The 15,842-nt window shown below is 37.8% G+C and overlaps 1 protein-coding gene across 1 annotated transcript in view; it reads right to left on the bottom strand.

Annotated features, from left to right (window-relative positions):
• LOC149837374 (leucine aminopeptidase 1-like) overlaps positions 1-10,972 on the bottom strand; it is a 53,471-nt gene extending 42,499 nt beyond the window's left edge. Inside the window, exons 1-4 of the mRNA XM_090005999.1 lie at positions 10,676-10,972; positions 9,694-10,114; positions 9,027-9,221; positions 8,665-8,890 (exon numbers count right to left, since the gene is read on the bottom strand). Coding sequence (XP_089862125.1) covers positions 8,665-8,890; positions 9,027-9,221; positions 9,694-10,114; positions 10,676-10,876 — 1,043 coding nt within the window. The 5' untranslated portion in view covers positions 10,877-10,972. The remainder of the gene's footprint in view (positions 1-8,664; positions 8,891-9,026; positions 9,222-9,693; positions 10,115-10,675) is intronic.
• Positions 10,973-15,842: the final 4,870 nt, after the last annotated feature.

Below are 15,842 nucleotides of genomic sequence, written 5' to 3'. Positions count from 1 at the left end.
AACTCAATTCATTATCCAATGCATAAAAAGGGAACCCCAGACTTCTATTTATAGAGTGAAGGTCGGGGATAGAGTCCCTACTAATCTCTAAAATTAGACTCCTTAATTAAAAAGATTTCACCAACTACGACTACTACTTAATTAAAACTCCTAACAATTAAGATGCTAATTAATTAACCAAATCAATTAAGGACTCTTAAAAGCAATTAACAAAGACTTAATTAACTTCTAGAAGGGAGGACATCCCCAAGGACTCTCCAGCATGTCAGGCCCCCTAGGTGAACATCACTCTTTAATTGGCTTGCCTTCGGGCTTGACATGTATTTTGCTCTTCTTGTTCTTGACTAGGACTCTGGATCTTTGGTTTGTCATCCATTAGCAATGTCATGTCAGTTACCACATCACTCTCTTGGATCCCACCTGTGCCTGCACAGCCATCAATTCTTGCAGGGAAAGGCGAGTGGATCGTGGAGCTCAAATCTGCACCATCTTCCGAAGTAACACACATGATCTGCAATGCAAAGACACCACTTGTCTCGCCGGGATAGCCAAAACACATGGCCAGAGATGTTGGGACAACTCGGGGTCCTGATAACAAATAGGCCCATTGGGTCCTGATAGCAGTGAGTACAACCTCTTTTTCGTCCCTACGAAATGACATGTTCATTGTAGAGAAGTTCCAGCCTACCTCACCCAACATCTATAGTCACTGCATACCTAAGACAACGTCCACACCATGGATGTGTAGAACGTATCGGTCTATCACAAACTTTGCTCCTGAGAGAGCAAGGTAAGATACGTTGTAGCAAGTCCCCTCTTCATCCAGCAAATTATCTTCTTTGGATTTTGATTCTACCACTTAGAAGATGTGGTAGCGCTTGCATGTATGGCCCTCAAACTACTTCTCACTGTAGTTGAAGCATAAGTCTTTCTTAAGGCATTCTTCACGCTTCACGCTTGTGATCTGCTGCATTTTAGGGTGACATGACCCCCTTGGCTAGCTCTGATTCAGACGGTCTATTCGGAGAGCGATCACATGGATCGGTTGGCCGATTCGGCTACCGCATTGTTTAGAGTCGGCGTTGCTTTTCTTCATGGAGCTTAACTACCTTATAAGTTTCCTTCGGACTTCTCACTGTTGCAGCTAGGACCTCTACACGAAGGTCCTCACGCAGGCCACCAATGTAAGACCAGAGTAAGGTCTCATCATCGACTTGGGGCAAAAGCGTGCATAGATCTCAAATTATGCTTGGTACTCGTCCAATTTGTCCCATTGCTTGAGGTTTTTGAGCTCCCCATGGTGATTCATCATTACCATGTTCCCAAACATCTCCATAATACGCTCGACAAACTCCTCCCAAGAGGGTTTCCCGTGTACGAGGTCCAACCATTTGTACCATCCAAGGAAGTCGCCTTCAAGGCAGGTGATCGCTTCAACAACATGTGCCTTGGGGGGCACATTGTGACATGTGAAAAAGTGCTTGAGTTTGAAAACTCACTCACACACATTCTCTTCAGCAAAAGAAGGTACTTCGAAATGAGGTTTCTTACCCATGCCCCGCACGAAATTATGTGATGGCTCCCAAAGAATCGAGTCGTTCGATCCTTCCATGTGGCCACCAGCAAAGACAAAGCCTTGGGGCCCTGGTTGCCCTAGTATGTTGAGTGAAAGGGCATGGATACAACCTACGAGGTCTACAATCGACCGTTCTATACGCTCCAAGCGGTTGCCTTGCTCCATGCTTGCTTGTCATTGTCGAAAAGGTTTGGCTTGCATCTTTTCAACAATCACCCGAGCTTATTTTGTATACTTGTGGATTTCTTTTATCTTATCAATGTTGGAGAGTGGAGGCTCCGTCTAGACAAGTTTGCTCTGATACCACTCTATTAGACCATAAAATTTTAAAGTTGGTGGTTCGGAAGAAGGCCCGAAAGGTAGGTTTGAATTTCGGACGGATGAAAATTGCAATTTGAGCCTGACGGACTTAAGAGGATCGAACCCTAAATTCTTGGATCATTAGACCCGTGGTACACGTGTCGGGTGTGCAGAACCCTGCTGGACACGGTGAGGAAGAGGTCTAAGGTTTCTTGTGGTTGCGAATTAGGCAAAATAGTGAAAACGAGGTTAAACGTCTAAATCAAATAAGTGTGGTTTGGGTCTAGAATTGAGGACCTGGTCCAGGTGTTCTAGGGTCACCTAGGGACGTGTGTGAGGGTTTGGGATATGATCTAGACACAGAGAAAGGCTACTGACGATAAGGGGCTATCGATTTAGGGAATTCGGGTGTTCGAGTACTCAGCAAGATGCAATTTTGGGTCTCGGGGTATAGGAAAGCAACGAAAGTTATTATAAGGTTAAGTTTAGTAGGGATACCTTGGAGGTTTGTAGCAAGTTGGGATGGAGTTCCCCACGTTGTGGAACTCGGACACACGATCTGCAATGCGGAGACGCCACTCGGCTCGTTGAGATAGGAAAAACGCACGGTCTTGGACGATGGGGAGCTCGGGCTTCAGAGAAGGGCTAAACGTTTAACCCTTAGGAGCCTGGTATGCTGATAACCACGGAGGACTAGAGAAGTCATGAGAGATGAGAGAGTAGAGGGAAATGAGAAAGACGTTAGAGGGAGAAACGGCTAGAGAGAGAAGTTTGGAGCATAGTTGGCAAACCCGGCGATCCGACTCGGGATTCATCCAAGTCAGGTCGGATCGCCCAGGAGTTGGGCCATTGATCTAGCCCAAACCGGTTTAAGCCAAGTTCGGGCGTGGATCGGCTAGGAATCGCCTAACTTGGCTGACTCGCCTGATTCAGGATTGAGATGAGGCTCGGCGAATCGATATTGATTCACTGAGTCGTCTCAGATTTTGAATCGATTTGTTTCGATACGAACTGGTTCATCGCTTTGGCTCTTATCATTTTTTTTAGAAGGGTCTTCTGACTCTTCTCGTTCTTTCTCACCTCTCAAGTTCTCTCTCACCCCTTCTGCAACTCGAACCCTAGGGCAATGACCGACGACCACCGGCAACCATCATCTGTCGTGCCTTCAACAGTCAAGTGCTCTCTCTCTCTCTCTCTCTCTCTGATGACAACACGACCGAACTACGGGGTCAGTCTCGCAAATATGCGTACACGCCACGTGTACGATGCGGAAGCAACTAGACCTAAAACAAATATTTTTTTTCAAAAATAAAACTAACTAGTCTAAACCCAACTAAGACTATATATATAAGTAATCGTATAACTGTGTCTAGTGTCATAGTCTTAGGTGAGTTAGCATAGTTAGTCTTGGTTGTGTTTATTTTCGAAAAATAACACAAATATTTGTTTCAAAATTTATTTCCCTATTTAGATTTTATCGCTTCCGCATCATACACTTGGTGTGTACGAGTATTCCAAAGACCGACTCTTATAGTTGAGACGTCTCTCTCTCTCTCTCTCTCTCTCTCTCTCTCTCCAAGGCGAGCCTCCAAGACGCGATGCAGGATACACATTTAGGGGGTTTTCGCAGTACAGGATTTTGCACTATGCACAATCTAGGATTGTGCAAAGTGGACAACAAATAAAGTAATTGTAATGAGATATGTGAAATTATATAAACAAAGTGCAAAAGCACATACACAAGTCCAAGAATGGACAATACAAAGGCCCGAAAGCACAAAAATGCATACAATGACTTCAAAGAGTCTTAGAACAACAACAAAAGTTAAAAAATATAAGGTTTATCGAGTAAATATACTTAAGAAAGCATTAAAATATATGTGAGGGGTTCAGCCCTATTTATACAAGAGAGAGGGTGACATGGACTCTATTTGGAAGGCCCAATAGAGACGTTGGGGAGTCCCAATGACTATGTTCTTTTAACCATAGAGCCTATGCTTTATTACATAAATGACTTGAAAAATAAAGAAAATAAAAAAGTAAAAATAAGAAAAAAAGAAAAGGTAAAAAATGATTTTATTGTGAAAAGACTAAAATACCCTTAAGAGGAATATAAGTAACAACTATATATGTGATTATATGTATATAATCATATATATAATCTATTTTAACACCCACCCACCCACCCCTCAAACTTATGGTTGAGAAGAAACAAGAAGTGAGATGTGGCCAGATCTTTGGTAAAAAAATATGCAAGTTGATATTTTGATGTGACATATGGCAATTCAATAGTTTCTCTCAAGAATTCATCATGAACATAGTGACAGTCCATCTCAATATGTTAAGTACGCTCATGGAAGGTGTGGTTGCTAGCAATGTAAATTGCGTTTTTAATGTTGCAAGACATCTTCAAAGGTTAGGATATGTCAACTCCCATATCTTTGAGAAGATTTCGTAACCATACTAGCTCCATAGTTGTTGTTATAGCTCTATATTCAACTTTTGTTGATGATAGTAATACCTTTTGTTGTTGTTTTCAACTCCAAGCAATTAATGAATCGCCTAAAAAACACATAAATCAATAGTTTGGATTCTATCATTGGGATTTCCTCTCCACGCATCATCAGTATAAGCAAGTTCAAAGAAAAAGATGAGGATAAGAAAAACCCTTTAGTTATGGTATTCTTTATATATCTGACAAATCATAACACAACACTCATATGTATTATGGTTGGAGCATGCTCAAATAGACTGGTAAAATAAATAGCATGGGTTGGGTTGAGTCTGGTGATAGATAAGTAGGTGAGTGACCCGATTAGATTCTGACAAGGTGTTGGATCTTCGAAAAGAGTCACATCTTCAAGCCTTAATTTTGCAATGATCATGTCTCTACTTTCTTATCATCTGAAATGCCTAACGAGAAAGAATATACCCTCTAAGAGAGTAAGCAACTTCAATACCTAAGAAATATCTTAGGAAACCTAAATCAGATATATCAAAATTCTCTTTTAAAACATTTTTAATATCAGTAACTCACCGTTTATCACTTCCTGTTATAATCATGTCATCTACGTAAAGTAGAAGAATAACAACTTTAGAACATGTACTTTTGACAAAAAAGAGAAATGACACTATAGCAAGAATGAAAACCCAAATGACTCATTACATTATCAAATCTATCGTATCGGGTTTTAATAGCTTGTTTAAGGCTATACAAGGCATTTTTAAGTCTAAGAGTTTTACCTTTTTCAATACCAAATAATGTTGGAGGGTCCATATAAACCTCCTCGTTTAATTCACCTTGAGAGATGCATTTTTAACATCAAATTGGTATATGGACCATTTTTAGATAGATGTCACGGCTATAAGGGTCCTAACACTAGTCATCCTAGCTACCGATGCAAAGGTTTCCTCATAGTAAATTACGTATTTCTAGGAATATCCCTTGGGCACTAGCCTAGCTTTATATCTTTCTAGAGATCCATTACTCTTGGTTTTAATCATAAAAACCCATATACATGGATCCATAACTTATCGCAAAGTTGAATCCACGAAAATTAAAGATTTATATCAGGGTAGAAATTGGGCTCCACACTCTTCCAACAAAGATGGCATCAAATGATCCGGCATGGCAATGGGTCACTCAAGTAATGAGTGGAAACTGATTGAAAATTGATTGCAAATATTGTCATAATATTTTTTTATGTAATATGAAAGTATGAGTCTTGTGGCATGTTCTTAATTGCAAGATATTTAATAGTTTGCTTTGTTTTTGTGATATAGTTTATGTTTGATGATGTCTAATGCAACTCATAGAGACATAAATGCTTTATATGTGATTTTATAGTTGCATTTTGTGCACTTCATCATTGTTTCGTGTGTTATGATTTTTTAGAATTTTTGCTATTTTCCTGATTTTTTAGAAATTTTGAAATTTGTTTTCAAAATTTATGATTTTTTATGATACGATATGTATCTTATTTTGGGTCCGACCAATACAAGTTACAATACGATACTTACAACCTTGGAACTACTATACCATACAAGTTAAGAAGTTTCCCATGCTTGGCATAGACAGTTCAAAGAGTGATGCCATACAAAATGCAAACAAGAAAAAATAAAATGGTCCCAAAGCCAATAATTTGTAGATCGGACAAGGCACGAATATGATACTACACTTACAAGAAGCAGCCATTTCAAGAAAGCTTCCTTGAACTGAACAAAAGAATGAAAATTTGTTGATTATGATATGGTATAGAATAGCTGTCAGCAAATAAGATCCCTTTCACCGCAAAAGGGAAAAGATAAGGACCACAAGGAAATGGACTTTAGAAAGCTCAACCACATTGGAAAGAACCCTTCACTCGCAGAAAGAAGTGCAGTTCTGGTAGCAAAGCAGCGCTCTTACCATAAGAAAGGCAAGAGTGGAGGTGCAGGAAGTTCAGCCCCATAGCCCTAAGTGATAATACTACCACAGTGGACAATCTAGCAGTTAACTGGCACTACAATCGGAAAGCCTGTCTTAGCACAAAAGAAGCCTTAAAACTTTCAAAAAACTTTAGTGATTGGAACTTGGAACCTGAAAGGAAACACTGGCAGTTTTTGACGGAAAGAATGTGACAAGAATACAATAAATCACCCTCACACAAAAATGAGAAAATGTTTTTGCTGATTTGATTGTGAAACTGACAAGGAAGAAGACTTTGTAATTCACTCCTAGTCAAAGGAAGCAACACCGGAAATATTAACAGTAAGGTTAAAACCAATAAGAAGTCTCAATTTTACAAGCAGGTGTACTAATGGAGACTTATTGCTACCTACTCATCCCTCATGCTAGACTTGAAATTGTGTTTTCTATCAAGATATACACAGAAAAAGTCTAAAACTGTGGAGGCCCAATAGAAGATAGAAAAGAATGCTTGAATACAATTGGCTTCTATGGCTATGAAATATGATGTTTAAGACAGAAGTTGACTCAAGAGTAGCAAACACTAACATTCCTGAATTCATATTCTAAAAGTTGCAGGTACATCATGATCCTCATCCGGAAATATATAGTGCTTCCAGTCATTGGTACTTTAGTGTGCTTCCAGGTAAAATTGACAACTTACAAGCTCTTATTACAACTTCCATACACAATCCAGCTGCAAGTGTTTTTAACCTAACACTTGCAGCATTGGCTGTTTTCAAAACTAAATAGCTAGAGCTCAAGCATGAAACCATAATGTCCAAACTAGATATGGACCACAGCAGCAAAGTGATGGCTTGCTATGTCACATGGGTGCGGGTGCGGGGGTGCGGCACTTTCAAAAAACTTGGGTGCGGAGGTGCGGCAAATATAATATATATATATATATATATATATATATATATATATATATATATATATATATATATATATATATATATATATATATATATATATAAGTTTTAATAGTTAACAACATTAACACTAATGAATGTTCATCTTGGGCATGACCAAGTCGAGCTAGGTCAATTCGGGTTGGGTCAGGTCTACCCAATCCCACTTTCATCCCTACACTGCAGCGGCGTAAAACATAAATGGACATGATATTTTACCGGTCAAAGGAATTAACTTTTCCAATGCATTTATTGATTACTTAGAGAGAGAGAGAGAGTAATTAACCACCTTGGAACTTTTTTTTGTTAGATAGTACAAGCCCTCCTCCCCTCACCGACTGTACATTGGTTGGCCTCCAGTTGGTAAAACCCTTGAGGTCCTTGAGGTCCCCTTTGCCCATCTGAGGAGTACCACCTTTGAACTTTACAGTGATTCTACCAGACTACCATAAGACCCTGTTTAGAATTTGTAGCTGGGATGGGCGTTTATTAAATTTATGTATTTGAAGAAGTGGCAGCTGCTAAATTCATGATTTAGCCTAAATACAAAAGAGAAAGGGCTTCACTTCTCATCCCAAATGCATAAACGCCAATCCCAGCACCGAGATTCCAAACAGGCCATAAATTTCATTGGTGGTGGCCACCTCCAAGGTATATAGCCATAGCATTTCTCATCATGAATTTATCCTAGAAATTGGAGTCCCGTGGAATCAAGAAATTAATGGGAACTGAGCAGTCCGTTCCTTTGCTAGCCTCTAAGAAGTTTCTTCCCAAGATAAAAGTAACTAAAAATCATGTAGAATTAATTCTTCTTTCATTTTTCATAAAACCCCTTTAAGTAACCATTAGTGGTAACGTCCTTATTTTTTCCATAATGACGAGGAACATGTATCGGCTAGAATTTACCAACCAAACACAAGTTACAAGAAGCAAACAAATACTCCATCATGCAGCCATTTCTTTTTTTTTGTCCAAAAAATGGACAAAAATGACCCTGTGTGCGTTGACTGCACCCAGGGTCCGGTTGACCGCACAGGGTGCCGCACCCGCACGCGCACCCACGTCGCGTCGACGCGGGTGCGGCACCCGGTTGGCCGAATCCCTGTGACTTAGATGGCTTGTAAATTCAGCTCCAAAGAAGACAAGGAGAGGCAGAAGTGGCAAAAACTAGGATCACAACTGCCTCAGATTATTATCGACCAGGTTCAAATAGAAGCCCAACAATAGCATGAATTCGATGCTGAGCAGATCAGCAAAATATATAAATGTGCATATAGTCTTAAGTTGCTGACAGATGGTGCAACTTCAAGCAGGAGACTAGAAGATTTAAAACTTTACTAGAACACAATGGATATATCAAAATGTAGAGAAATAACATGTAAATCATTACGGCACAAACATAACTGACCTTCAGAAGCTACTCATACCTATCAAATGTTAAACCCTTGCCAACAATTGCTAGCTTCACCTTCACAAAGTCGTTGGGAGGTTTGTAGCACAGGTGAATAAAACGAGGGGGATTTGCAGATGCAGCAGCAACACCCAAATAAGAACCCATTTTTAGTTCTCTGCACTGGTCAGCATCTAATATTGTTGCTGTCAACACATCACTAAATGTGGAAGCTATCTTTGCAGCCTCATCTGCCAGTGCGCCTATTAGGATAATAGCAACATTACTTCCACAAAAATAGCCAGACCAATTCAAGACCCAAATTTAGCATTCCCAATCAAAAAACATATAATGCAAAGCTAGAACATGTCAAATCTAAAAAAGGCATCAATCCCATACTCGGTGTGAGCACATTGGCTGGGGAATTCACAAGCTCTCTACCCAAAATTACACCAGAACAAACATCCACTGTGTACTTGAGCTTGTGTTGTATCGCAGAACCAGCTCCAAAGCCAATTATATCCACTGATTTAAGTGATGGCTTTTTTGATTCTGACTTAAACCTGTTGTCCTCATAGACACCAAGCACAGTTCCTACATAAGCCAGACAGATAAAGGACTAAATTAGAAAATGAAATGGATTCCCAAATTTGCAAAACGAATAAAAGACAAACAACATAAGAAAAGTAAAGAAGTTTGAACCAAATATTTGGCAGGAAAAAGGTTGCATTGAAGCGAAAAAATGAATAAGGACTCACAGGTGAGGTTTTAGCTGCAAAGAGATTGCTAACAAACAGAAAGAAGAGATAGGTTAATGCACATGCATATGAGTGTTATTTAACTGATTTGGAAAAGGACACAACAGTAACCATCAAAATCACTAACACATTGCAGTTTTTACTGCTGCAGGAAAGACTAAACTGAGCAGGAATCACGGTCAGTAAAGTAGCCTTAGCAGTGGGCTGTTTTGGATGAGTGCAAGCATGAGTACATGTTTGCCTGTCCATGTGATATCAGGAACAAGAAGGAAACAGAAAACCAGTAAACGACAAAGCTGCTAAGGCACCTGATGCTATGGAAGATACTGCATTGAGCTTAGCATCTTCAGAAAGATTGTCATAAGATGCTAGAACAACAGCAACATCAGTTGCCTGAGCAGCCTTTGCAGCTGTTGCAACAGCCTCCCCAAAACCTCTGTAAGCAGAGACAGCTGAAGAGGAAGTGCCTTGGCCGAGCCCAATTAAGCTGAGTCTTCGGAAAGGTAAGCCAGGAAGCCTAAGAACTGTCGTTTGCCCAACTTTGCCAGTGAAGTCCTCCTCTTTAGATGCTTCCCCCAACAGACCACCGAGTTTACTATCAATAATTCTTAATGTTGCATTCTCGAATATCCCTTTATCATCCTTTGACATGTCCTTCTCGGTTACACCTACTGCTAGTATGTCACCTTTCCATTCCGCAAAATCAGTCTCCTTTGCAGAAAATGCAATCTGTATAGGAGAACGATGGGATCAAACTTTGAAAATATCAGATAGACATTTCTCCCAACATATCAGAAAGATCCAAATGCCCTAGAATACAAACCCAAGAATTAAAACTAGAATAGGAGAAAGATCAAACGATCAACCATTTTGAATAACGAGCATTCTCATATCCAGAAGCAGTTTCAATATACAGCAACTAAAACACATAACCACCCATCATACAAAGTAAAATTCCAAAAAAATAAAGGCAAAACAACGACAATAAAACTCATAAATACCAGCTAGCAACCAGTAGTCCCCCTTATAAGAACTAAAACAAATAAAAAATCGTCTCAGGAATTTCATCAAACACTTGACATGCGCGCATAGAGACCCACAAGAACAGCCGCTCCTCCGTTTCAACAGCACAAACAGTTACAGAATCCAGATAATGTACATTCCAAAACCAATTCTAGGCAAGAAAAACGAACACCCACAAAAACCTTCCACCAAAAAAAGCTGCACCAAAATCCGTACGAAAATATGGTGCCAACAAGGAAAAAATAAAAAAGATGGCAGAAAAACTACCACAGGGGGAGGCTGTTTGGTGGGTTCAGTGAGGCCGAGGTTGGCTTTGGAGAGAGCAGAAGCGGCCATGTGAACAAGATGCGCGCGCCTCGGCAAAGAGAATCGTGCAGATGAGACGAGGTGCGCAAGAGACGACGAAGAATGCGCATAAATAGGGGAACAGGCTAATTTAGGAAGCAGGGAGGCCCAGAGGACAGCCATTTGGGCCTCACTCCCTATCTTTTCTTTTTATTAAAAAACTGCTTTTCAAATGCCGCCTCTTTCTAAATTCATGCGGCGCCTTTAATCTTTATAGTTTACCTTGGTATCGTGTGCTCTATCATCTAGCAATGAGAAGGTTACTCCGAAGAGAACTTCAGTGTCAAGTCTACCTTCTCATGTCGCCAAAACCTTTTTTAATAAAGCTTGGTTTAGGCGTACCTACTAGTTATACAACTATATCGAACTTGCAACGTCCCGGCACAAGGTGACGTGCACTAACTGCTCCTGCCACACAAGCACGCCCCAGTTAACACTTTACTTTACGGCAAAGATTGGGAGATTTTGGAAGAAATAAAATGACACTTTTTTCAACGTGGCACAGTTTCCTTGGTACTCATGGTTATTACTGAAAAGATGTCTAGGTAGTGGGTACTAGGGATGCACAATGAACCAGGCCGGTTGAGGCTAGCCTCTTTCAAGTGGGGCTCGTGCCGTAATTGAGTCGAGCTTTTACTAACTTTGAGGCTTGGACTGAGCAAGCGAGCTAAGCTTGATCGGCCTACTGAGCTCGATAAAGCTCAATTTTATGAATATTTTGGACTTACCCTTCCCTGACTTGTCTCTTCTCGAGCCCTGCCTAGACCAGCCCCTTTTTGAGCCCCAACCCCATCTCGCCCCTTTCTCGCTCTGTCTCTCTTCCCTTCTTAAGCTCCACCCTTGTCTTGTCTCTTTCTCACTCACTCACACTCTCTTTCCCTCTCTCTGTCTCTCTTCCCTTCTCAAGCCCCGCACGACCGTCCTGCCCCTTCTCATAGCACCACCCCTATGACCTTCTCTCTCTCTCTCTCTCTCTCTCTCTCTCTCTCTCTCTCTCTCTCTTTTGAGCCTCACTCAGCTGCCTCCTCCCACCACTTCTCGCAGACCCACCCTTGTCGCTCTGTCCTCTCTCTTTCTCTCTTTCTCTCTTTCTTCCCTTTTCTCTCCCCTCCCCCCCTCTTTCTCTTGTCCTCTCTCTTTCTCTCTTTCTTCCCTTTTCTCTCCCCTCCCCCCCTCTTTCTCTCTTCTCCTTTCTGATTCTCTTCTTTTTGAGTTTCTTCTTCTTTGTAAGACCCACAAATTTTTTTGAATTGTAATTGAAATTTCTTTATTAATGAGAAAATTTTGATTTTTGTTTTGATTGACCTATGTGAGTGATTAGGGATTTAACTTCTATTTTCCTTTCTTGTTTTCTTTACAATTGACAATCATGGGTCATTTAACAAATAAATTATGAATAATTGATTTAATTATTGGATAAATCAAATTACTATTTGTATGGTCAAGTTAAATTGGTTAAGATGGCTAATCACTATGTTAGAACATAGTTAGATATACAATTTAATCAAATAAAAAATATATCTACAATGATAATTTAAGTATCGATTATTTTAATCCTTAGTGGGTTGGATTCGGACCAATTGAATCTAGGTTCAATTGAGGATTTGATGAGGAAAGGCATAGAGATCCATTATATATATATATATATATAACAATAAATAAATAATAATGCATAATTAAAAATAATTGAAATTAGGTTGGACTTGGATCATATTGGATCCAACACCAAACCCAAGGTGGGGGTGGTTTGGAACTAGACCAACCACGTCTAGTTGGTTTTCAAGGAAACCTTGGAAAGCACCCAAGTGGGGGTCGACCTCCCATGTGGAGCCCTCCCGTATACCATGTACACATGGGGAGGGGTGTTCCTTAGGAAAGCACATTCCAAGAGTTTAGGTATGGATCCCAAGGTTCCTCCCTAAGTAGATAAAGCCTTTTCCTAGAACATAAAATACTTTTTTATTTTTGTGAAACTTATAAAAGTGATTTTTTACTTGAAAAGGGCATTTTGAGATGAGGGTTTAACTTTATCTCAACCCTTCATCTCACACTTTTAATCTTAGCCACACATCTACCTCAAACGTTAGACTAACCGTACAAATATGGGGGCAAAAAAGGTGAAGAAGGATCATTCTCTTCTCATTTTTTAAGTCTCTCTCTCTCTCTCTCTCTCTCTCTCTCTCTCTCCTTGCACTTTCTCACCCTTCAATGTTTTGCCTTAATGCTTTTGTGAAGCTTCAATCTCTTCTCTAGTGTGTAGTGTGAGGTACCATCAAGGGACTTCACTCTACATGTTTTTGAAAAAGAAGTTTTTCTCTTTTCTTTGTGCTCTTAAAGGTTTTGGAACTTTAAAAATGTAAGTGATTTTCTAATAACGAGTTTTGTTCATATTTTAACTTTTATCCACACATGTACATATATTTATATGGTAATATATATAGGTATCAATATTAATATGCATGAAAAAGACCCATGTACATACTTTTAATAATTTTGTAAAATATTTGTAATTTTGAATGATTCAATCTCTTGTATTTCGAATGTTAATGGTAGAATTCTATTTTTAAGACATGTTCATGGTTCAATCTTTTGTATTTTAAATTTTAATGGTAAAGTTCTATTTTTAATACATGTTCATGGTACAATCTCTTGTATTTCAAATTTTAATGGTAGAGTTTTATTTTTAATACATGTTCATGGTTGAATCTCTTGTATTTCAATTTTTAATTATAGACTTTCATTTTTAATACACGTTGATACATCTGAAAAGTTTTAACTTTTAATAAATTTTGAAAACTAAGTTTTTATGAATTATGAACCAGTTTAGATGCTATTTGAAGTTTAAAAATCCTGATTTGGATGGTTATTGGATCCAAACAATGACCTGAACTCATATTTAGATTTTAGATAGATCCATAATGTAATACATGAAAATATCAATAATTAATAAATTATGGAAAAGATTCAAGCTTTTTATTATGATTTATTCTAGATATAAGTTATAATCTAAAAACCTAGATTTTTGAGGTAATTATTGATTGAAATGAAGACTTAAACTTATATTTGAAATCTTGATAAAATCAAGTAGAGAATTGCTCAAAATTCGAAATCTAGGGATATTTTTATAATTAATTAAGTTGTCATAGGCAAAATAGTAATTTGCCAATCCAGTGGCATCCTTCAGTAAAATCCCCAACTATATAAGGGTAAAAAGGTAATTTTTCATTTTAAAAATTTTTTCAATGAATTAATAAATTTGTTAGGGGCAAAACAATAATCTGCCACCACCAATGGCAGGCCGAACAATTTTTTGAACTGCAGAAAGGTAATAGAGCAACTTCTAAATTCTCATATGACATTTCAGAAAGTTGGAATCTGGTCAGGGACAGACTAGATATAAAAATTAGAGATTAAAATATAGTATAATATTAATATTTTTTATTATTTTAATTAGAAATCTATGATTTTGGAAAAACCACATGCCCAAAACCATGGACAACCATGTTTTTTCAAAACCATGGGAGACGTGTCACCTCATAGTGAGGAGGTGACACCAAGCTTGGCTCTTCTTTTACAAGTGTCTGAATAAATTAATTTTTTATCTAAAAAGTGACATTTGTCACCAAAGTGGGGCCCACAGGGGGGGGGGGTACCTCCTATCTTCCTTGTAAATACCCCCTCACCACTCTCTCTCTTCCCATTTCAATCCAAGCCTTTCTCTCTCTAAGCTCTCTCTCTCTCTTATTTCTCTCTCTAGCTTTAAGCTCTCTATAATTTAAACCCAATCCTCCGTCTAAACCAACAAAAAAAATGGCAAACCCCTTCTAGCCTCTTCCCTCTCTTCCCAAGCAAGATATGTTTCTTCATAGAAGCCCCGACAAGTTAGAATCAACCTCTAAAGTGTTGTTTGCAAGAGTTCTGCTAAATTTAGCAGAAATATCAAATTAAGATCGTAGAAGCACTTCTTAAAATTTCTAAATCAGGTTAGTACTCGAATCCTACTTTTAGATTCAAAATTTATAATTATAGGACCTCTTACTCTCCTCTTAAAGCCTAGGACTTCTCTCTATGGATTTAAATTTTGGCAATTTTGCCAAAATTTAATCCAGTCCTGCCTCTACGTAGGGGAGTTTCGTTTTTTTTTTTTTAATATTTTTAAGTACTCAAAACTACCATAGCAGTAGTTCTGACAAAAAAAAATTAACTTTTTTCCGAAAAATAGAACTATGATAGCAAAAGTTCAGGCAAAATCTTTTTAAAAGATTTTTGAAAAATAACATTAGTATGCCAATAATTCTGACAAAAACTTTTCTAATATTTTAGAAATTTCAAATTAATTTAGTAGGAATTATGTCAAAAATTTTATAAATATTTTTGAAAAAAATGTTTTTTATAAAGGAGACTCTTTCAAAAAATTTCAAAATCCTTTTTAGATATTCGAGTGATTTTTTTTTAAAAAACTTTATAAAAATATTTACGATGCAAAGTCATGTTTAAATTTTTACAACTTAAATTCAAGTTCGAACCCTTTTTCGAATATTTTAGTTATTACAAAGAAAACTTTGTGAAAATTTCCATAAAATTTTTAAGATCATTTTAAAATAATTTGTAGATTTTTTTAGTAATTCCTTAAAAAGAACTCCCTTTAATTTTATAGAGCAGATACTACCCAAAATTTAATAGAAAAATATAATCTAATATAATAAATTTTACCAGAATAAATCAAAGCATGAGTGTTTTATCTTGTTCTATCATAAATAAAGAAAATTTATTCTATCAAAATCTTATAATTTTTGTATTAGACATGTTTCTAATGCATGCATGATTATTTAAAATTTTAATTATGATCATATGCATATTTTAACATCTGCATGAATAAATATCTGTTTTCAATGACAAGATTTTGAATTTTATGAGTTTGAACTAAAATTATCCAAAAATTTATAAGGTATTGTAGCTAAGCAATAGTCAAGGCTTGGACGATTTTTGAATTTTGATAAAAGGAATAATTATGGTGTAGCATATTGATTTTAAAAGATTTTATTGTGCGAGTTTTCTAAACATAAAAGGTGCAATAAGACACCCATTT

Source organism: Nuphar pumila, chromosome 5 (assembly GCF_984573655.1).
Source record: "Nuphar pumila chromosome 5, dmNupPumi1.hap1.1, whole genome shotgun sequence".
NCBI classification, from domain to species: Eukaryota; Viridiplantae; Streptophyta; class Magnoliopsida; order Nymphaeales; family Nymphaeaceae; genus Nuphar; species Nuphar pumila.
Note: the sequence above shows the minus strand (reverse complement) of the source record. Positions and strands in the feature narration are given on the sequence as shown.